The sequence below is a fragment of the Mercenaria mercenaria genome, chromosome 12 (assembly GCF_021730395.1).
Source record: "Mercenaria mercenaria strain notata chromosome 12, MADL_Memer_1, whole genome shotgun sequence".
NCBI classification, from domain to species: domain Eukaryota; kingdom Metazoa; phylum Mollusca; class Bivalvia; order Venerida; family Veneridae; genus Mercenaria; species Mercenaria mercenaria.
In genome coordinates this window covers 65,533,106-65,556,325 of record NC_069372.1, presented here as the reverse complement: position 1 = coordinate 65,556,325, position 23,220 = coordinate 65,533,106, and the positions used below count along the sequence as shown (strand labels likewise).

The 23,220-nt window shown below is 29.2% G+C and overlaps 1 protein-coding gene across 1 annotated transcript in view; it reads left to right on the top strand.

The window, feature by feature from the left end:
* Positions 1-23,220, top strand: part of LOC123533444 (uncharacterized) — a 76,027-nt gene that overhangs the window by 28,235 nt on the left and 24,572 nt on the right. Inside the window, exon 15 of the mRNA XM_045315083.2 lies at positions 23,071-23,184. Coding sequence (XP_045171018.2) covers positions 23,071-23,184 — 114 coding nt within the window. The remainder of the gene's footprint in view (positions 1-23,070; positions 23,185-23,220) is intronic.

Sequence of the window (23,220 nt, the reverse complement as noted above, 5' to 3'; positions counted from 1 at the left end):
ACGCTTCATTTGTATAGATCAATTGTATATTTTCTTGTATTTTGATGGATGCTGGAAAATGATCACTTGCAGGCTGTGATCATTTTACTTGTAACAGTGTTATCGCTTATTGTATCAAAAAAAAGTAAAATAGAGCGTAAATCGCATGCCTATTATTTCAAAGTACAGTTTCCATAGAAATGAACTGATAATTAGTTATTAATTTGGAAAAAAACATAGCCATTGAATTACAACATTACAGAGACATTCTACTAGAGCGTTTGTTTAAAATGTAAAAATTACAAATTACCTCTCTTTTATATAAAACAAGAAAACAAGAATGGCTATCCAACAGGTACTGACAGAACTGCATATTTTAAGTTTGAAATTACAGTTCTTGTACAGCGAGAAGGGCTTGTAAAAATTAATAGTTTACTACATCTAAATCTGTGCTAAAAATACCTTTTCAAATAATAATCAGATTTGATTTAAATTGGTATAATTTTTGAAAAAGTCAATGGGTTTGCACATTGAAAACTACTGAAAAGGGCACTTAAAGCAACTGCTCTTTCGGCACCAACCCAATTGTTTGAACGTGTAGTTCGAATCGGTTTGGTTGGAAAATGTCTACTTTAATTCAGATTGGTGGGATGCGTACACCTGCACATGCTGCAAACGATTGCCAAGAATGTACGATCAAATTTGCAAATAATAATAATGCTTTGCGTAATATTTATTTTGAGGGTGGGTCACTTATTGTTACTCTAATGATATCTCGTATAATGCAATCAACTTTCAAGAGATATCATCACCGTTGGTATGTTACCAAGTACACTTCATATTTTGTATATAATCCGGATCAAAAAATCAAAGGAATTTACCATGTTTTTGAAAGAGTATGTCTGTATTTACAGCTTTCTTAATATTTCTTTCATGTAGAAGCATCCTCTGCATGCGGTTACGAAGAAAAAATCTATATGTTTAAGTGTCAGCTGGCAGAAGGATGGCCAGTAAATGTTATCTTTATACGTTTTTATTGCGGCTCCGTTACTTCAATAAATCGCATGTTTTAGTTATTTTATATACAAGAACACTTTATATTGACAAAATGAAGAAAAAAAATGAAATCCAAATGAGGTTTATACCATGATGACTTACATTCTAAACATTTAGAAACATACATATACCATAATCTTGTTTTAAGAAGTAAACAAAAAGTTAGTTTAGGACAACGTGTAAAGACGAAATAAGAGTATTAATGAATAACTCCGGGTGGCCAAACCCCTGACCCTCCATCGCCATCACCCCTTACTCAGTTTGAGCAACTTGAATAAATCCTATGAATAAATTCTTTATTGCAACTTAGTACGACTGCTCCAGCACTTATCAATATGCACACTTTAGAATCAATTTGCTTCGAGTGAGAATACCGAAATGGTACAAAGTTACATTATACCAATTCAGTTCTTACTTTGTTTCATATAAACAATTAAATCTTGAGACCTCATTTTCAGTGCTTTACAGCATTTTTAGTGATACAAAAACATATATAGCCATTAAATATAACATGTCTTCTTACCAGAAATGAAATAAATATATTTAGATGTTATGTTACATATAAGAAAAATAATCTGTTCTGAAAAAACATCACCACCTGAAAATACACCCATGAAGATTACGGGTATGTAGACATGGCCATTCACAATGAAAGTGGTCTAGATCTTTCCTCAATACAATAAGCAATACAAGTAACCCAAAACTATAACTGTCACATCCTTATCTGACTCATATGCCAGATATCGTCAACAACATGGAACTACATTTTGGACTACTTCACATGTAACACTGAGTAGTCACTTCCTATTTGGTGTCAGCAGTCATACAAGATACGGACTACGAGAAGGTTAGTAAACCCTAAGTTTCCTTCGCTCTGTGACTATGTCTGATGATTGAATTGCGAAAACACATAGTGGCCAAATATTACGATCATCTAATGTCATCTAAAATGCTTGACGAATTCTCTTCTCATAACAGTAGTATAAGAAATACCGCTTCTGGAACACTTTTTTCAATTTTAATTAGCCACCTTCTTTTTAAAAATCCAAAGCCGCCCAATTAAAAAAACAGATTTTAACAAATTATTGTTAAAACCTTTAATAAAATATGATAAAACGTTTATAAATTATTTTTATTGATAAAATACCGCAACCAAAACAGTTTCACCTAATTTAACCTTTAATCCTTGGTCCGAATCAACTAATGCCGGACAATTAAAAACCCACAGGTTTTAACTTTACTTTCGTTTTCCCGTATTTTCGGAAAACCCGGTTATAAATAACTGACATATTTACTTTACTTTCGTTTTCTTGTATTTTCGGAAAACCTGGTTATAAATAACTGACATATTTCCTTTACTTTCGTTTTATCGTATTTTCGGAAAATCTGGTTATAAATAACTGACGTATTATCTGAAAATGTTATATGGGATTTACGTGATATTTTCTGAAAAATGGTCGTATTTTGCAACACAAACCTAATCGATTAACACCAGAACAGTCTTTGCTGACTTATAATACATACAACGATAGAACAGAAACAAGGAAAACGATTACAATGTAAGTTACTTTTCAAAACACATTTACGCCACTATGTTCAAGCTTTAGCAGATCTTTGACGGATCTCATTCACTAACTTTAGAAATATTATTTTGTGTTTCTTAGAGATAAATTTATTTTTACCTGCTTATACTTATGTAATTCTTTAGATTGTGTTTCTTTTTAGGGATAAAAATACAACAGCAGACCTGTTAAAAGATTTGACAGAATTAACAACAAATTTAAAAGATAATTACAAAGAAGATTTTGTATGCCAAGAATGGGCTACAACATTCAGTTCAAAGTATTACAAGAAATTGGTTGATACATGTAAGCCAACAAAGCGACAAACAAGGAGTACGTTAAAAGAAAAGCTTAAAGAAGAAATTACGAAATCATTCGGACAAGAGGAGGTTTTAGAAAATTTTAATGTGGATATTTCAAGCGAGGACAAATGTATTGAAAGCATTAGAAATTTAGACAAGCAGATATACAGAAACAAACGGAATATTGTTTATTGTACACATCAGATTGGATTTATTATTAAAAATTTAAGATCAGTTTGCCCAAAGGATTGTGATCTGGGACTTTGTTTTCATCTCAGAGGTGTACATTACACAGATTCCTACTGTCCAAACCTGGCTTTAGTTTATGAATTAATTGAGAAACATAAGAATTTATTGAAGTGTGCTTTTAACACTGGAACTTTAATCAAAAACAGGAAATTAATCGAAGAAATATGTACAGAGTTGAATTGGTAACAAAATCAGCTTTTAACAGTAAGAATCTATGTAAGGATTCCATGTATAATGTTCACATTTATTTATAGTAACGTTTACACTGTAAACGCACGTCACTTCCGTTCAAGTTTATTTTTAACATTAGTGGAATTTCCATGTACAATGTTCACATTTATTTATAGTAACGTTTACACTGTAAACGCACGTCACTTCCGTATACCATATTCAATTTTATTTTTAACATTAGTGGAATTTCTATATATCTATACATTTATTTATAGTAACGTTTACACTGTAAACGCACGTCACTTCCGTTCAAGTTTATTTTTATATATCTATACTTCTATTTATAGTAACGTTTACAGTGTAAACGCACGTCACTTCCATATACGCCTTTGAGAGGAGTATGGAATATAACGTTTATGGTACATTTTTGTTAGTAGTAAAGAATATTACGTTCTTGGTACATTTTAGTACATTTTAACTCATTTTATCAAAAAAAATTATAATAGTTTGTTCATTTACTCTTTGATTGTTTACTTTTAGTATTTTATACAATAAATCATACAACGGTATTTTATCTTGTAACATTTTAATGAAAAATAAACAATAATAACCACAGAGTGTACTTGTTTTGTCTTGATATTGTATGCTGTTATACTTAACCCCAGGTATATAATTAATTACTTCCTTTGGTGGAGGAAGTCCAAATGGATCGAAGTACAAAGTATTCAAGTAACAAACCCAATGTGTTCCAGGTCCAGCAGAGTCATCTAAATTGATTATTCCGCACTCGTCCTTTGCTTTTGATTTTAATAAATTTAATAAATTATTTCTACTAAATACACCCCTAAAGTTTTTAATTTTTAATTGTTTAATCCATTGTTCAATTTCAAAGTTAGAAATTGGTTTGTTTATAAATTTTATTTTTTTTTTTACTATAGGAATTCGTCTGTTAGGTCTTCTCTGAGAATCAATCTGTATACCCTGACCATGTCCCTTACCACTTAACAAAGATGTAATCAAAGGTATTCCTAGACTAGCAGCCAGCATACCCAGGAACCCGCCATTTTGTTTCTGTTTTTGTGTTAATTTAATCACTCCAGATCCTACTAGTTGTTTTCTTTGATTAGGTGTAAGATATGGTGATATCATATTTCTCTTATCATTAGCTACTGAAATCATACCATTTCCAAGTATTTTACTAACACCAGTACTGGCCAGCCCAGACAAAGCGCCGATGCCTAGAGGGGCTAATATTTTTGGAACTATTTTCGCTGCCATTGGAAGAATTGTTTTTCCTAACAAACCAGCCAAAGCTCCTAAAAATCCGCCATTTTGACCTTGACTGGACATTTGTTTTTTTTTTTTTTGATATTTTAATTTCTAATCCCTTCTTATTTGCAACAGCTTTTTTAATTTTATTAATTTGTGTTTTTGTTAATAGTAAAGGGAAGTTTCCATGTAATTGTTCATGTTTTAATCTAAAAGTATGTGGAATTTTATTATTATAAGCTTGTGCTATTTTTTTCTTTTGTCCATCTGTTAGGTTAACTTTATATTCAATATAATTTGATGTCATTATATATAATTTATATTTAATTTATTTCTAAACAATAACAAGTTCATTTCCAATAGTATTTATTTCAACTGTTTCCTCATATAATACAATTGCGTAAACACGAATATTAGCTGCCGGTGGAATATTTAATTTAGCTGTTAATGTAATATGCTTAGGATCTTCTGTAGTTACTTCCTTTTTATATTCTAAGTTAAAATGAACAAATCCAAACAAACTTTGAAAATTAAATCTATTTAAAAGACTTCCAGTAGTCTTATTATTTTGTTTATAATAATAATTAATTACATCATCGTATATTCTTGATATACTTGTGTATTCTGTTTCTGGATAAAAAACACCATTACCAACTTCAAGACGACAGGAGCTCAAAGTGCAATTATAATTATTAGCATTTACCTTAAATGTATCTAATAAATGTGGATTATGTTCTTGTGAATTACTTTTGTCAGGTCGTTGTAAATAAACAAATACATGTTGTGGTTTTGTTATACCAGCTGTTATTCTAAAGGTTATATTATTTTGGTGTGTATCAGTTAATTGTGTCACCATTTCCCGAAGGTATGACCATCTTGCTTTTGTATGTCTTTCATAAATGAAATTAAGTCGAAATTCATTGAAAATTAAACGTGGAACCCATAGAATTAATTTTGTTACAATGCCTCTACCAGCATCAGCAGCATTAGCTCTAAAAATTAATTCATCATCATCTGTCAGCTGTAGTGTTATTTGAATTTGACTTGGACGTATAATATTAGTTTCTAAACCCTGAAAAAATGAATAATTATTTAATGGAATCTTAGCATTTACCTCATTACCACCTTGGATTAATAACTTCCTAGTAGCAAAACCTTTATTATATCCAGCTTGACCATTCCTGCTCTCAGCAACAGCAGTAGTATCTAAAGAGATAAATTCATTTTGTTCCAGTTGATTCTGCATAATCCTTAGATAGTTCAACTAAATCCTTTACATTTATTACTTTGTATAAATTATTACAATCATAAACAATTTTTCCATTTTGTTTAACCACTAACTGATCAATTAATGAAGCTGCATTATTAATTAGAGCAATTGGTCTCCATCAGCATAATTATTACCATTAGCAAGCTTATTTACTTTAAAACTTACTTAAAAATAAGCATTAAACCAATAAAAATATGAGCTTCTGTCATTAATTGTAAAATGATATCCGTTTTTTTGTTGCTTAACATTATTTCCCAAGACAGATATTAAGGCTGTATCTAATTGAATAGGAGTTAATTCATATCTTTCACAGTATTGTTTTGTTCTAAACATGTATATATTATATATTATTTTATTTTTTATAAATTAATCTGTTAATACGTTTACGCTGAGTTGAAGTTCCAGATCCTGACAATATTCTATTTATTCTCATATGAATATCCTCCTCTTTATCATTATTATTTTTATTATTATTTTTACTGTTATTCTTTTCTTGTAATTCCTTGGCAATTAAATTACCAACAGCCGGAGCAGGTTTCTTTTTAAATTTTTCAACAATTTTATTAGCAGCTAAATTTCCAACTTCTGTTCCAACCTTTTTTGTTCCACTTTCAAGTGCTGCTTTTCCTGCTGTTTCCAAAGCTTTTTTTCCAGCTGTGCTAATTGAAGATGCGACTGAACTTGAAAACAATTTAGTTAAAGTGTCAAAGATACCTGCTCCGTGTATGATTTCTTTTCACGTGTGAGCATCAACATAAATAAATATTCCTTTATTTTGTCATAAACTTTCTTGTACATAATATAAAACTAAAATTTATTAATTATTTAATTATTCAATTAATTCCTTTTAAAATTAGTGTAAAACTTGTTTCAACCTTATTAAAATTAATTATTCTACCAAATACATCCGTAATATATATTCCAATTGAATTTATAATATATTTATTAATTTCAGAATATCCAACTCTTTGTGGTTCTTTTGTAAATGGATAAGCTCTTGTTAAATCTGCAGTACTTAAAGCATAAATAATATCACTGAAATTACCATCAACAAGTGAATTATCAATAAGATCGCAATGAATGTAAATTGTATCCACAGAGTTAGTTATATTTGGTGTTGTAGTTCCCCATTCAGTATTTCTCAATTCTTTTTTCTCAAATCCAAGCAATGTATGAAAATTTGACATTCCTAAATCCAACAAAAAATTATCTTTAATTGAAATCAAAATCTTAAAACTACTTAAATCAAATTCCAAACTTATTGGAGCAATGTCTGATTTATCAAATTCATAATCACCATTACTTATTAATGTTTCCCTAATATAATTATTAATATCTGTGTAACTGTAAGAATCATTTGTAAATATGATATCTTTCCAATCCTTACCCTTCCCATTATTATAACGAATTCTTTTATTGTCATATTCATCACTAATATTATGCCAAGAATAGGTCATAGTGTTAATACTATCCAAACAAACAACATAAGTTTTATTTTTATCTAAAGTTAAAGAACGACTAAATCTGATTGTAAATTCACTCGGAGTATTTTTGTTATTATCTTTAACTGTTTCAGAACTTAATATTATTTTTTGTTCCATTTATATATAATTAAAATTTAAATTCAAGAAAAAAAATTTTCATATAACATTTCATGTTCTTTTGGTAAGAGTGAATTCATTTTTAATAGTATATCAATTATGCTAATACCTTCATTTTTAAGTTCTTCATTATTATTTCCAGCATTAATTGAACCACAAATTAACTCCAAGTCATTACCCAATTCTTCCGGATTACATGGACAAACGTCATAACCTTGTCCTCTAATTACTTTTTTAAACTTCATAGATCTTTTATTGATAGGAAATCCTGATTTTTCTGTTTATTCTTTGAATATTTTTCTTGAATGAATTGAATGCTTTTTATTATTGTTATATCTTTTATTAATTAGATCAATCAAATCATCATCTACTTTAGTGTTAATTACTTCTTTTCCAGTTATTTTATCCTTAGCAACCAATTTGTTTTGACCATATAGTTTATTTAAGTTAATAATTAAATTACCATATTGTCCATTTGGTGAAACTTTATATGGATTATGATGTTTTATTCCTTGTCCATATGTAGAAGACATACCAAGAATATGATTTAACCGGTCTTTGTACTTTAGTAATTCGTCTTGTTTATGTTTTAATTATTTTGCTTCTTTTTGCTTATTTGAATCTTTTGATCTTGATTTGCCAGTTATTGGACCATTTAATTTTTTAATATCTTCAGTAACCTCATCTACTGTACTTTTAAGTACGTCTTTATCTATTTTATCTGGATTAGATTCATCTGCAGTAAAAAAGTCAAACATTTCAGACGGTTTGTAATATTTATATTCTTCTAAAACATTATTATCCAGAAAAGCATCTAAATCTACTGTAGGTATTTTCTTCTCTTTTGGTCTTGCTCCCAATTCTTCTGATTTTTTAGTTGTATCTTTAGTTGTATCATCAGTTGTTTCAGTTATTCCCATCTTTTTTCTTCCATAATCTTCTAATCTCTTGAGTTCATATTGAGGAACCCATCCAGCAGGTTCATCTCCCCAATCTATTGATGTATAGGAAGTTGGTGTTAAAGCTTGTTCTTTTCTTATTTTATTTTCATAATCTGCCAATATTTTTTCAAGATTTTTAACACGTTCAGAGGAGTCCGGTATCGATGGTAGCGGTTCTTGGAATATCTGTGGTAAACCCTGATATGTTTGTATGTCTTTCATTTCATCACCTAGTAACGCTAATTGTTGTTTTATTCCAGGTAATGCTTTTAACTGACTTGATAATTTTTCTTTTTGACTTTCTATTCCTTCAGTAATTGGCTTATAAATTTCAGTGTACATATCTCGATTTGTAGCTTTTTTTAATTTTTTCTCTCATTATTTCTTCTCTAGGAGCTCTCATCTTTTGCCCGACCAAGTTTTTTCTTATTCTTATTTCATTAAGTTTTGATTGCATTTATATAATAACGTAAGATAATGTAAGATAATGTAAAATAATGTAAGATAATGTAAGATAATGTAAATAATGTATTATTATATATAAATGGAAATTCCAAATTATGATACAAAAAGTGATAAATCTAATAAGTTTAAACAACATTATCCTTTTATGCCAGATTCGTGTTTTAGAATGTTAATATGTGGATATTCTGGATCTGGAAAAACAAATACATTAATGCATATACTTCGAAAACCTCTTATATATTATGATAAATTATACCTATATGCTGAAAACCTAGAACAATCTAAATATCAAGATTTAATTAACCAATTAAGTCAAATTGCAAAAAAATTAAAGTAGATCCAAATGAAATACTTGAATATTCGGCTGATTCCAACCAAATTGAACCTTGTGAGAATCTTGAATCAGAAAAACAAAAGTAGTAATATTTGATGATTTTGTATGTGAAGATAAAAAGGTTCAAAATGTAATAACAAAATACTTTATTCAAAGACGTCACAAAAACTGTTGTGTTATTTATTTAAGTCAGTCTTACTATAAAACACCAAAAGATATCCGTATTAACTGTTCACATTATATTTTATTTGAAAGTCCAGGTAAACGAGAAAATGATATGATTTGTAATGAACAAAATATTAACCCTAAATCTTTTGCTAATGCAACAAATCAAAAATATGATTTCTTATATACTGACAAACCAAGGAAGTTTTTTAGAAAAAACTTTACTGGTAATATATAATGGGAGTTTTTAATAATATAGAACAAATAAGTGAACCTGACAGTATAAGTAAAGTTAAATTTGATATTGATTTAAGTCATTATGCTACTAAAAAACAATTAAAAAAAACTTAAAAAGGAAACGGAATCATATCTTCACAGAAATAAAGAACTTGATAACACAATGAACAGAGCATTAGATATGGGAGGTAATGAAATAATCAACCTAGGAGATCCAAATAAACCCAACCATGCAGTTTCAAGACGGTTTATGTATAAAAAAGTTCAAAGTGTAATAGATGACTATAATCTTGAAGATATTAAAAGTATAAAACAGACACTAGAAGCACAAGTAAAGAATATTGAAGAATTAATAAAAGATTTTAAAAACAATAACGAAGTAATCATTTCACTCCAAGAAAAAATTGAAAAAGAAATGGAAACTTTAGATAAAACATTAAAAGAACTTAGAGAGAAAACTGACACAACAGATGAGCAAATAATAGAAGTATTTAAGCAAAACATTGCTATAGTTCATGGTCAAATAAAATAACTAAAGGACAGTATGATTAAACATGAAGAACTAAAAGACAAGATTATTGAAGCTGAGAAAAAGTTACAAAATATGTATCAGTTAGAAATCAAAACAGAAGTAAATAAACTAAATACTGAAATGGTAAAAGGGAATCAAGATTTACTCGATACATTTTCAAATAAACTTGCAGAATATAAATCTGAACTGGAAAAGGCAGCTTCACAAAGAGGTGATGACTATGACACAGCATTAGATAACCTTAAAAAAGAGCTCAATTCTAAAATAGATGACTTTAAAAAACAAATTCGAGTTTGGATTAGTACTGTTGACAACCGTCATAATTTAAAGTAATCAGACTTAAGTAATATTACAAAATAATTACAAGAAGATATTAATGAATTTAATGCTTAAGTTGAAAAACATAAAAACCAACTGGACTTTGTAGTTGAAAAATCAGTTAAACAAGGAGAATCAATTACTGCTAATGCTAAAGCAATTAACACAATTAATGATCAGCTAGAAAATTTTAAGAAACAACTTCGGAACTTGATAAGTACTGTTGACACACGCCACAATTTAAAGTACGCGGATTTAAGTACACTTACAGAAATGTTAGAAAAAGATATCAGCGAATTTAATAATAAAATTAAAAAAATAATAAATGATCTGGACTCTGTAGTTGAAATATCAACTAAACAAATAGAATCAATTACTGCTAATACTCAAGAAATTTCTACTAATACCCAAGAAATTACAAAAGTAAAAAATGTTTTTCTAAAACAAGAAACACAATTAGCTAGAACAAAGGATGTTGTTGATAGTTTATCTGCTTTTGAAGTTGCTACAACAAAACGACTTGATGATTTAGCTGAAATAATTCTTAAACTTAAAAAGAAAGATAGAAAAGATAGAGAAGAATTGGAAAAAGAAATAGAAAAACTAAAACATGAAGTGTTTCTTTTTGAATATAACAGTTTTTATGAAACAGATCCAAGGTTTAAATACAGTCCTCATGAATACATAAAAATGAAAAAGTATTTTGACCGTCTGGGTGCCTGGATACATTCAACATATGAAAATATGACCGGACTGAACTATTTAAATGCATTTCAGTTAGGATCTGGAAATATCGTAGATTATAAAGATTTTATACAAATAAACCAAAAACATAAAATAGCTGTACCAGATATACTTTTAAAAGGTGTGTTTATAATCGAAAAAGCCGGAATTTATATAATAGATATTAAGATTTTATTATCGGGTGCCGGGTTTAAAGATGGGTTTAACTGAGGAAAAGCCCAATATCGTATTTTATATTTAGGTGGTGGAATGCTGGTTTTGATTCATTTCTTAGTATATTTACCAATAATGTAAATATAGTAGCCGAGGACTTTGACATTGGATCGGACAAAACAATATCTATGTATAAGAAAAAAAAATAAAATTTATCTAAAACAAGGGACAATGTTTGACATTCATCCTTATGACAGTTCATCATCTACAGAAATAAATTTTACGCTTTTGACGGATAGTTACATCAGATTCTACATATCGGATGAATATGCATTTTATGATGGAAACAAAATTTTGAGTTAATCTTTAGTTTTTATTAATTACTGTGTTTTTATTTAACTGGAATAATTAATATAATGGGAATATTTAATAATATAAATGAAAAAGTAAATAAAATAGAAAAACAAATAGAAAAACAAATAGAAAAACAAAAAGAAAGACAATTAATAAGAAAACCTCCATTGTTTCTAACATGTTATACTCAAGATACCGGTAGTGGATTATTTCAATGGAAAACTGTAAATGCTAGTCCTGGTTTAGTTCAAAATGGCAATAATGTAAGAATTAATTTTAATTGCATTTTAATTATTCTTGTTGATGCAATTAAATTAGATAAAGGAGAAGCTAAATTACAACTAAAAAATAAAGAAAATGTAATTCTTCAAAGTTATAATGTAAAAAATAACAGAAAAAATGAATCTATTTCTATTAATTATGCTAATAAATTTAAAATAAATGATGTTATTTATATTAATTTTTTAAACGTTATGAATATTCAGTTAACAATTTATGGTTCTATAATTTAAGAATTAATTTAAGAATTAATTTAAGAATAAGCTAATGTATCAATACCATTATCAAGAATATATCTTTTATCGTCATAACATGATAAAGATGTTTTATTTATAACATAACTGGAAAGATTGTGTTTATCAGAACGAATAACTTTAAAGGTGTGATTAGTTTGGGTTGAATTAAACAAAGTATCTTTGTAATTTTTATGAACTATTGTTTTCTTAACAACAAGTTTTTTAATTCCTTTACATTTTTTAACATTAACTTCGTTTTCTAATAAATGTGAATACATTTTACTTCTTAATCCAACAAATTCAACAATGGGAATGCCGGCAGCTTCATCTTTAAATTTTCCAATTACTTTTTTATTATTGTCGAAATAAAATTTTGAATTACTATCATAATCACTATTATCAAATAAATCTTTGTCCTTATAAAAATCCTCATATGCATCTTTGGTTTTTATTTCATAACATAATGAATCAGTGTCAGTGAATAGTAATTTACAATTTCCCTCGTACTTTTCCTTAATATAATTATAATGAAAATCATACATTAAATATTTTGATAAATCTAGAATGCACATTCCAACATAACAAGGTCTGTTTAATAACAAACTTTCTTTTATTCTATGAATACCAAACAAATTCTTATTAAACATCGTTGAACTAACAAATGAAGGTTTGGCTATGTATTTTAATAAAAGGTTTTCATCATGGGTTAATTTAATATTAACCCTCTTGCGTAAATTCTCCATCGTCTTACCGAATACAGAGTTGTTTATTAACTTAAAAAAGTCCTTTTCAAATGAATTTTTTGCTTAAGATCTTTTTTGAGTATTAAAATCAATATATTTTTTTAACCAAGGACTTTCGTCAAAAGTTAATATTTTGTGTATTTTTGTTACTTTTAACCCTAATTGTGTATATTGTTCAAGATTTTTATAATGAACTACATAATTTTGTTTTTTCATTAAAGTTGGAACTAATTTTTTTACATTACTTTTTCCTATTTCAAATTCTTCTTTAATAGTTTTACTATAGTTAGAAAGCCATTCGTCTGGTATTTTAAATTTTTCAGGAGCTAAAGGATAATCGTTGTGGGTTTTATGTAATTCTTTTGGATATTCAAGATTACATTCAACTATAAAGTTAGTTTTACCTTTTGCAGTTAATTTCTTGAATAGTTTTTCGGATATAAATTTAAAGTTTCCAGAGGGTAAAGGTTGACACATGGCCCAACCGTAAAGGTTATTGGCGTTGAGGTACATAATGTATTTGCTGTCAAGTTTAGGATCATAATCTTTCATATATTTATTGTTTGCTTTACTGTATCTGTTTGAAATATAACTTTTTCCTCCTCTCAGTCCCTTTTCAATAAAAAGATACATATCAATATCAGTTATTAAATCTAACTTAATTCCAGTCATTTTTAACATTGCATCCCAAGCTAACCCAGGACTACTAAAATAATGACAAGGATCTAATTTGTAGTACTCTAAACATAGTTTTCTAAAATTTTCGAATACATCAGCTAAAAGTAATACGTCAGTTTTTAAATATAGATCATGATATTCTCCCATTGTTTTAATTTTAAATTTATTCCAAACATTTTTAGCATGTTCATATTCGTTGTCAGATATGTGTGTTTCATTTAAAATTGAATAAAAATCTTCTTTAGAAAGTAATTTTGTTTCATTGAATTTTTTAAATGAATCCATGTAATCATATGGATAAACACCTTTTGTTTTTAATAATTCAATATTTTTATCAAATTCAGTTGATGTGTATTTAAATTCTGGAATATTTTTTACTAAGTTATCCAATGATGGAGACATAAACTGGAATGAATCAATAAAGACCAAGTCGGAAATCATAAATGCCATATATCTTTCCATATTGTTCGGAATAACATTAATTTCTTTTTTGAATTTTCCTATTTGTTGCATAATAAAATGACCGTCATAACCTCTTAAATTATGAAAAATAAGAGGAATTTTGTGTGTTAGTCTAAAATTAATATTACATTCTGAGTGAGCTCCTCTGAATTTTCCTGTTATATGACAATGATCACGTACTGGCACTTCACCTTCTATATATTCTTTTTCACAGATATGACAAAACTTTTGTTTTTTAAATTCACTTTCATCTTTTTTAGACATTCTCAAATCTTTGTTAAAATGTCCTTTAAATATTTCTTTACAATATTCCTCTTCCTCAAGCATTTTTTCAATAAACTTATAAACTGCGTTAGGACCTCTATAAATCTGGGTTGGTTTAGTATAACTGTTATCATAACAACAAACAACTTTATAGCCGTAACCACAATCTATATGCTTTTGATATGGTTCAGTAAATGAAGATTCAGTTGATGGTAAAGCAGTTAAAACTTTTTTAGTTATTGATTCAAAATCAGCATAAATTACAAACGTACTGCTAAACCTTTATGATAATTTTTAAATTGTACTTTACTTCCATCTTTTGGCATTTTTACACCTTGGGTACCATTAATAGCTAAACAATTTGGAATATGTTCTTTTAATATTCTTTCTTGAGTAAAATGTTGCAGACAGCTTTTACAAAAGTGTTTTTTATGTTGATCTTTGGTTTTATTAAACATTAATCTATTAAAGTCTTTTATCCAAACATAATGTTGGACTACAGTGGCTTTAACCCTCTTACAGTCATCATCAGTTATTTTATCATTAGTAATTAGCAACATGTCACAGTGTTCTTCGTATTGATATTTTGATATGTACAATGGATAAATACCTGCAGGTTCTTCATAACCAAATATATTAAATGATATTTCATTTAAAACTTCTATTTTAGGTATTTGATTTAATGTAACAGGAAACTTTATTCCAGTATAATCAAGATCGTTTATATGTTTTTTTATAATTTGAAACTCTTTCAGAATGTTTTGTTACAGGAAATTTGTAAGCTAAATGACACCATCTAAAACATTCATTATCATCATTCTTTATATTTATTAATCCTTTCATTGGATGTTGTAATTGTTTTGGTAATTCTAAATAACTTGAAGCAGCCAATGGACTATACTTATATCTATTTATATAATGAGCATCAACTGACTCTATTCTCCAGCCACTTCCTTCAGAAATCCAATTACCAATTCTATTTATTATTTCATCAAAAGCTTGACGTAAAGTGTTTTTTTTATTTCGTTTGTATTAATTATTTCTAAAGCCTTTGATTGAAAATAAGCTGATTTATATATTGTATCTGTTGCACTCATTTTTACAAAAGTTAATTTTAAAACAACGTTTATTTTTATACCTTTTAAAGTTTTAAGTTCAGATTTAAGTATTTCATAAGAGTCGTTTAAAGTTAAATATAATTGATTCTTTGGATCTTGTCTATATGTAATTTTAATTTCAAATTTCTTATAATATTGATTTTTTGATCTCTCAATTTCCATCTATATATTATATTTAGAAAAAAAATCACTAAGGAAAAAAGGATTAAAAAAATAATAAAATATATAAAGTTTAAGAAGAACTAAAATATTTAAATTTATATCTTTTTCCGCTGGTTTTTGATATTCCACTTTTAACTTGGTTTTTTCCTTTGCAGCACATTGTTATTAACCCTGAATTAATATTAAGGTCTTTGGATGCTGCATAAGTGCTTTTATATGTTTTTTCTTCATTAGTGTCACAATCGGTTGCAATAACTTTTTTAGGATTGTTTCGAATATTATTTGGTCTGGGACAATCACATAATCTTTCAGCATTTTCTTCTTCAGTTAATAGACAACCGCAGTTCCATTCAAATAAATTATTTTTTAAAAAGATAAGGATCTATAACATTTTGTAATTTATCAATGACATGATTTTTATATTCATCGCTAACTATTTGATTAAGTTTTGATTTAATAACATTTCTTCTTTTAAGAACTTTTTATATGAATTTTTGTCTGGATTCATTATTTCTCCTAAAGTGCTAGATAATTTTGGCATAATCATTCTATCTACCTTTCTATTAACCATTTATATATAATATACTTATAGAAAAAAATCTTTAAAAACGCACCTAAAGAAATTATATTGATTTAAGAAATTTGTTTATATTATCTATATCTTTTGAATAAGATTTTAAAGTCATTTTTTTTCTAAATTGTTATCAACTGTTAAAATTTTAATACCTTCTTGAGACATTCTGTTTAACCATTCTTCGTGTAATTTGTGTAGTTTTTCTAAATAATCTAAACCAACTCTGTTTTCTTCCGTTCTGTTTCTTTTTTGGAGTCTTTTAAGACATATTTCTGGATCGGTTTTAACATAAACAAATCCATCAATTGGGTTTTTTTCCGTATGGTTTTATAATATGATCAGTTAAGAAAAGATTGTATACTGCCCACTCGGGGTCATTTATAACGCCGTTGTCGTGATGTTGTTTTGTAAAAACGTTACTGTTAGTTAAATAACAACGTTCAAGGACAGAAACACCATCAAACTGTTTAGCAGAAGATAACATTTTTATATGACTGTTTAAAGTTGTTAGCTTAAAAGGAAATAAATATTTGGAAGGTTCTTGAGCAGCAAGTTCAAAAAGGTTATATGAATTATAATCAGAGTCCATTACATTTTGCCATTCGTGAATTGGTTCTGGAATTATATTAAAAGTAGGATTATATTCTTTAATAATATCTAAAAACGTACTTTTTCCTGATGCAATATTACCTTCAACTGATATGATTTTTCTCATTTATATAAAAATCTTTATTAACCTTTAATAACCTTTAATACAACTCTTCTTCTTTTTTACTTTTATATCCGTTAAGTTTAAATTTCTTCATATGCATTTCAAGAGGTGTTGAATAATTTTTTTCTTTTTGCATTTCTAATAGTATTGTAAAAATATCCTGAATAACTTTTTTCTCTTCTTCTTTATTTACTTTTCCAGGATCATTAGGGTCATGAACAGCTAAAGCTGCGATCCGTGCTTTTGTTATAAGTTGTTTTATTTTGTGATGATGTGTTTTTAAAAAAATTTCTTGTCGTAAAGTTTTAGTCTATTAGTAAATATGGTAATTATTGTTGGAACAGCGCCAGCAACTGCTACAAATATAGGAATAGCTGGAACAAGTGCTAATGCAGCTGAGAAACCAAAGATACCTGCTGTAATATATAACCCAGTACTTACTCTCCCACAAAATTTATAACTTTTTCTGTAAGCAGCAGCTAGTTTAGTTAAGTGAATAATTAATTGATCTATTGTTTCTATTCCATTATTATTAGAAATTAGATTTTTATTACTCATTTATATAATTAATATTAATATTTTTCAATTTAAATTTCTTCCAATTCACTAAACGGAACCCAGCTATTAAATTTTTCATTGTAGCCTTTCCATTTTACTAAAGCTTGTTTTTTCTTATAGTCTCGTCTGATAACTTTTTCTATTCTAAAAAGCTCTTGTGTAGTAGGTAAAAGTTCTTGTTCATAAAATGAACCTTGAATTATTTCATCATTTAAATCTTTAATAGTGTATGTTCTGGGATTTGTATTATTAATTCCATAAATTATAAATATTTCCTCTGTCCAGTTTGGTGTATATCCTTTCTCAAAATGTCTTTTAAGTTTGCTTAAACGAACACGATCACCAATTTTAAATTTTGTTTTACTCTTTGATATCTTTAAATCACCATATAAATTAAAGTAAACAGTACCTTTATTTAAGTTTTTACTAGCTTCGGTTGGTGTCATTTTTATACTAGAGTGTTTTGTTTTGTTAAATTTATCAACCATTTCCTGCAAATTATCTAAATAAGTATAAGTATTATTTGCTGTAAAATATTTCCACATTATTCTTTTTAAACTTCTATTAAATCTTTCTATTACTACAGCCTTCCCTTCATTAAATGTATGATACATATTAATCTTATATTTATTTAAAAATGATTCAAACTTTTTATTATAAAATTCTTTTCCTTCATCTACCCATAAATTTGTTGGAATTCTTGCAGTCTTCGAGGACTTTCGTCCCTGAGTTCTACCTTCTGAAACTATTTTATTAAATGCTTCAGTAACAGATTCTCCAGTTTTATTCTTTAATGGAATAACCCAAGCATATTTACTAAATATATCAATAACGGTTAACAAGTACTTTACTCCTTTATTATATTTTGAAAAAGGTTGCATGTCAACTAAATCAGCTGACCAAGTATCATCAATATCATTAACTATCACTCTTCGTTTCCTAAATTTTCTTTTAATTGGTTTGTGTAATTCTTCTGCTAATTCATCGCTCCATGTGATTCCGGGGGTATACTCTACCCCCTTTTCCCGTTTTTTGACTTTTGTCTGGGTGTTAAGCCCATAGGGAACTGTTGTTCCTGTCCCAACCCAAGTGTGTATTTCGTTTTAATTATAGGTTTCACAACTAAATGTTTTGTAATTTTTTCTCCAAATGTTTTTGATTTAGTGTTATTTAAATTGGAAAGCATTTGCTTATCACATGTACCCTTTTTTACACCACTGTCATAGCAAAAATCATGGTCCATACATACTGCATCCAGTTCATTGACAGGAGGTCCATTATCTAGGGGATTTCCTGGCCCACAATAGTTATATCCTGGAAGTGTTAAACCTTTTTTAGGTAATAAAGGTAACATTGCTTTATGGATATCTAAATTATCCCCTGTACTTTTAACAAACTTTGATTTCATTTTTCCACAAGACGAACAGGTAGCCATTATCTCCCGTTTTTTGTTGTAACATAATGAGGATTTATATTATCAGTAAATTTTCTTTCTTTCAAACAATATATTTTATTCTGTAAACTCATTATATTATATGTGTTTAAAACTTTTTACTGGGTTTAAACCTGTGGGTTTTTAATTGTCCGGCATTAGTTGGTTCGGACCAAGGATTAAAGGTTAAATTAGGTGAAACTGTTTTGGTTGCGGTATTTTATCAATAAAAATAATTTATAAACGTTTTATCATATTTTATTAAAGGTTTAAACAATAATTTGTTAAAATCTGTTTTTTAATTGGGCGGCTTTGGATTTTTAAAAAGAAGGTGGCTAATTAAAATTGAAAAAAGTGTTCCAGAAGCGGTATTTCTTATACTACTCATAACACGGGAACTCATTGTCCCTGCGCAGTTAGCCGAAGACCGTTGCGCTATGCTAACTGCCAAATGCTAAATAAGAAAAAGTTAATGCTAAATACCAACAGCTTAATGTTAAATGTCACATATTTAATGCTAAATGCTACATACAAAATACTATATGCTATATACTAATAGTAAATATCAGATGCTAAATGTAATAAAAAACAAATTCTTATTGCCCAATGATAAATGGTAATTCTCAAATTATCAAACTTTATGATTCTTATCTCTTCGACTAATGAATGTAACTTTTACTCATTTCAAAAACGAAATAAAATGTTCTGCCAGTCTTATTTGAAGCAATAACGTTGCACCAGTTACGGGGACACGGAACAGAAACATTTTGCCTTAAAATGTTAAGACTAACATATTTAACAGAGACAACGTTATGTAACGAAGGCCAATGATTATATAACGGATGCTTTCATCCAGTGATATATTCCGTTCTTTATTTCAATGAAAACTTAACAGTGAGCATTTGACATTTATTGTTTTAACAATTAGCATTTATCATTTACAATTACCGTTTTTGACATTAAACCGTCCGTAAATAGTATTTTGCATTAACAATTTTGCAGTTAGCATGGCACATTGGCCTTTCATAGGCATATAGCATTTGGTTTGTTGCATTTTATATCAGCTATTTGGCATTTGGCATTAAGTTATTGTCATTTAGTATTAAGTACTTGGCGTTTAGCATTAAGTAATTGGCATTTAGCATTAAATATTTGTCATTTAGCATTTGACAATAAACATGGTACACCGGCCTTCGTAGCCTTCCATTGTAAAATAATAATATAATAATTCAAAACATTTTGCATAAGGTGTTTGGCATTTAGCATTGATATCTGATATTTAGCAACTGGCAATTAACATGGTGCACCGAGTTTCCATAGAAACATGTACATGAACATTAGCCTCACTTTGGTAAAACCGCTCTACACACACTGGATGTCTTTACTCCCATTACAGTACCGCTGAATTATGGAGAGAAATCCGGTTATATGATTAATTATTAAAATGATAGAAGTATCAACTCTAAATTACTTGATTTCGTAACAGTAATAGTAAAAACATAAACAAACTAAAAAATAAAGAGAAAGATTTTATGCATGCATTACATGTTTAGCGTATCTTTACAATACTGACAGCTAACAAAAGGTAGAGTCACCGAAAAAAAACCTTGATTTTTCCACATGTTATCCAACAATTTATTTAATAAACATTGTTTATTCATATAAAACACGTTGAATATTCCAAGCTGAGACATATGGACACTGAAGTTAAGGAATAACTCGTTAATTTCTGAAAAAGGAAGCAAATTAAGATACTATATGACATGTAATCTGCTGCATTACTGTATAAAATGATGTTAAACTTACGTGTCCAAAATTTTAGAATTTTTAACCAGGTTTTCAACGAAAACCTGAGTTATTAGATTGGGGTATGTCGTTCGTCGGGCGGGCGGATGGGCGGACGGCGGCGTCAAACTGGTGTTTCCGGTCAATAACTTTGGTTTCGGTAAAGATATTTGAATAAAACTTGGTATGTATGTAGCTTATATCAAGACAAAGGCTGGGATTGATTTTGGGGTTTCTGGGGTCAAGATCAAGGTCACTGTTACTTAAAATAGAAAAAGGGTTTCTGGTCAGTAACTTTTGTTTCGGTAAAGATATTTAAATAAAACTTGGTATGTATGTAGCTTATATCAAGACAAAGGCTGGGATTGATTTTGGGGTTTCTGGGGTCAAGTTCAAGGTCACTGTTACTTAAAATAGAGAAAGGGTTTCCGGTCAATAACTTAACTTAGGAATGAGCTATCATGATGAAACTTGGTGTATAGAAAACTTATATAAAGTTGTAGCTTGGGATTGACTTTGGGGTTTCTGGGATCAAGGTCAAGGTCATTGTTACTAAAAATAGGGTTAGGGTTAGGGTTAGGGTTGTGCTTTAAAGTGGTGCACTGTGATTCAGTATACTTTTTTATTATGAAAAGTGTTGAAAACCTGGTTTCGTGGCATTGCCGCGTTTCTTGTAATTGCATGCGTATTATACAATATTTTCAAGCCAAAAATCAGCCATAGTTGTAATTAAGTCTAAAAAATATTTTCTGATAAAAAAGGCACATTTTTTTTGTTCAAAAGTGAATGCACTTGCTCATTACTAAAAATGCAATAGCTGACGACAATTATGAAATTCAATAAGATATTTAGAATATAATCTCTGCAAATAATAGGTATTCATAACGTAATGAAAATATAAAAAAAAAACAAGTTTCTAATACTACTACCTTTTGAAATATGACAAAGGAAAGTTTTTGAGTTTGCGCGATTACCAGCTTCAGTAGCCATTTCCATGGTTACGGCACACCGCTAAATTTCTACGACCTCATTTAAAACCCCAGTTTGTTGCCGTACTGTATTTCTAAATAGGAGAAAAAGTTTATGTTGGGTAAATTAAAATCCTTACGGAGGACCCGTACGCACGAAAGCTTCTTCAGTTAGAGCGAGTGAGTGAGTTGTTTTTTACGGCGAATCGGCTCTTCAGTTAGAAGTTTGAGGGGGTATTTAAGGGGGTATGTAGGAATGAGCTTGTTGGTTTGTCAGTCGGTCTGTCGGTAGGTCGGTCCGTGAGTTTTCATGGTTTCCGGTCAATAACGCATGAAACGCTTGACAAATTTAAATATTTTTTTTGTACACAGGCGTAACATTTTGACTTTGACGGCAGTAGGTCAAAGCTCAAGGTCACAATGATCCGGACCAGTTAAACGGTTTCCGGATGATAACTTGGGAATTCTTTGGCCAAGGATCATAAATTTTGGTACACAGGTGTAACATCGTAAAATACAGGTCAATTTCGACTTTGAGGTCAGTAGGTCAAAGGTCAAGGTCACAATGACCCGTAACAATTAAACGGTTTCTGGATGATAACTTGAGAGTGTTTTGGCCTATGATCAAAACTTTTGGTACACCTGTATAACATCATAAAATAAAGGTAAATTTCGACTTTGAGGTCAGTAGGTCAAGGGTAAATGTCACAATGTCCCGGAACAATCGAACCATTTCCGGAAGATAACTTGAGAACGCTTGGACCTAAGATCATGGAAGTTGATAGGTAGGTTGGTCATGACCAGCAAACGACCCCTATTCATTTTGAGGTCAGTAGATCAAATGTCAATTGGTTTGCACATTGAAAACTACTGAAAAGGGCTCTTAAAGCAACTGCTCTTTCGGCACCAATCCAAGTGTTTGAACGTGTAATTCGAATCGGGTTGGTTGGGAAATGTCTACTTTAATTCAGTTTGGTGGGATGTGTACACCTGCACATGCTGCAAACGATTGCCAATAATGTACAGTGACCCGGAACATTTAAACCATTTCTGGACGATAACTTGAGAACGCTTGGGCCTAGGACCTGAACGTTGATAGCAAGGTGGGCCATGACCAGCAAATGACACCTAATGATTTTGAGGACAGTTGGTAAAGCCCATGGTCACAGTGACCCGGAACAGTTAAAAAACCGTTTCCGGACGATAACTTGAGAATGCTTGGGCCTAGGATCACGAAACTTAATAGGGAGTTTGATCATGACCAGCAGATGACCCCTACTGAGTCTGAGGTTCCACTTTGAAATTAGCTTACTTCTGTGACAAGGCCGTATTGTGGGTGTATAATTCGTCACTCCTCTAGTTTTATACAAATGCTACATTTTTGAAAACCATTTTAGACAATGTAACTTGTGCTGAAGATCAATTCAAATGTGGTGATGGCAAGTGTATCCATGTCAGCTTAGTATGTAATGTCATCAATGATTGCATCGACTTGTCGGATGAACTATGTGGTAACTATATGCTAAACCGTTTGAAAATTTACAGAG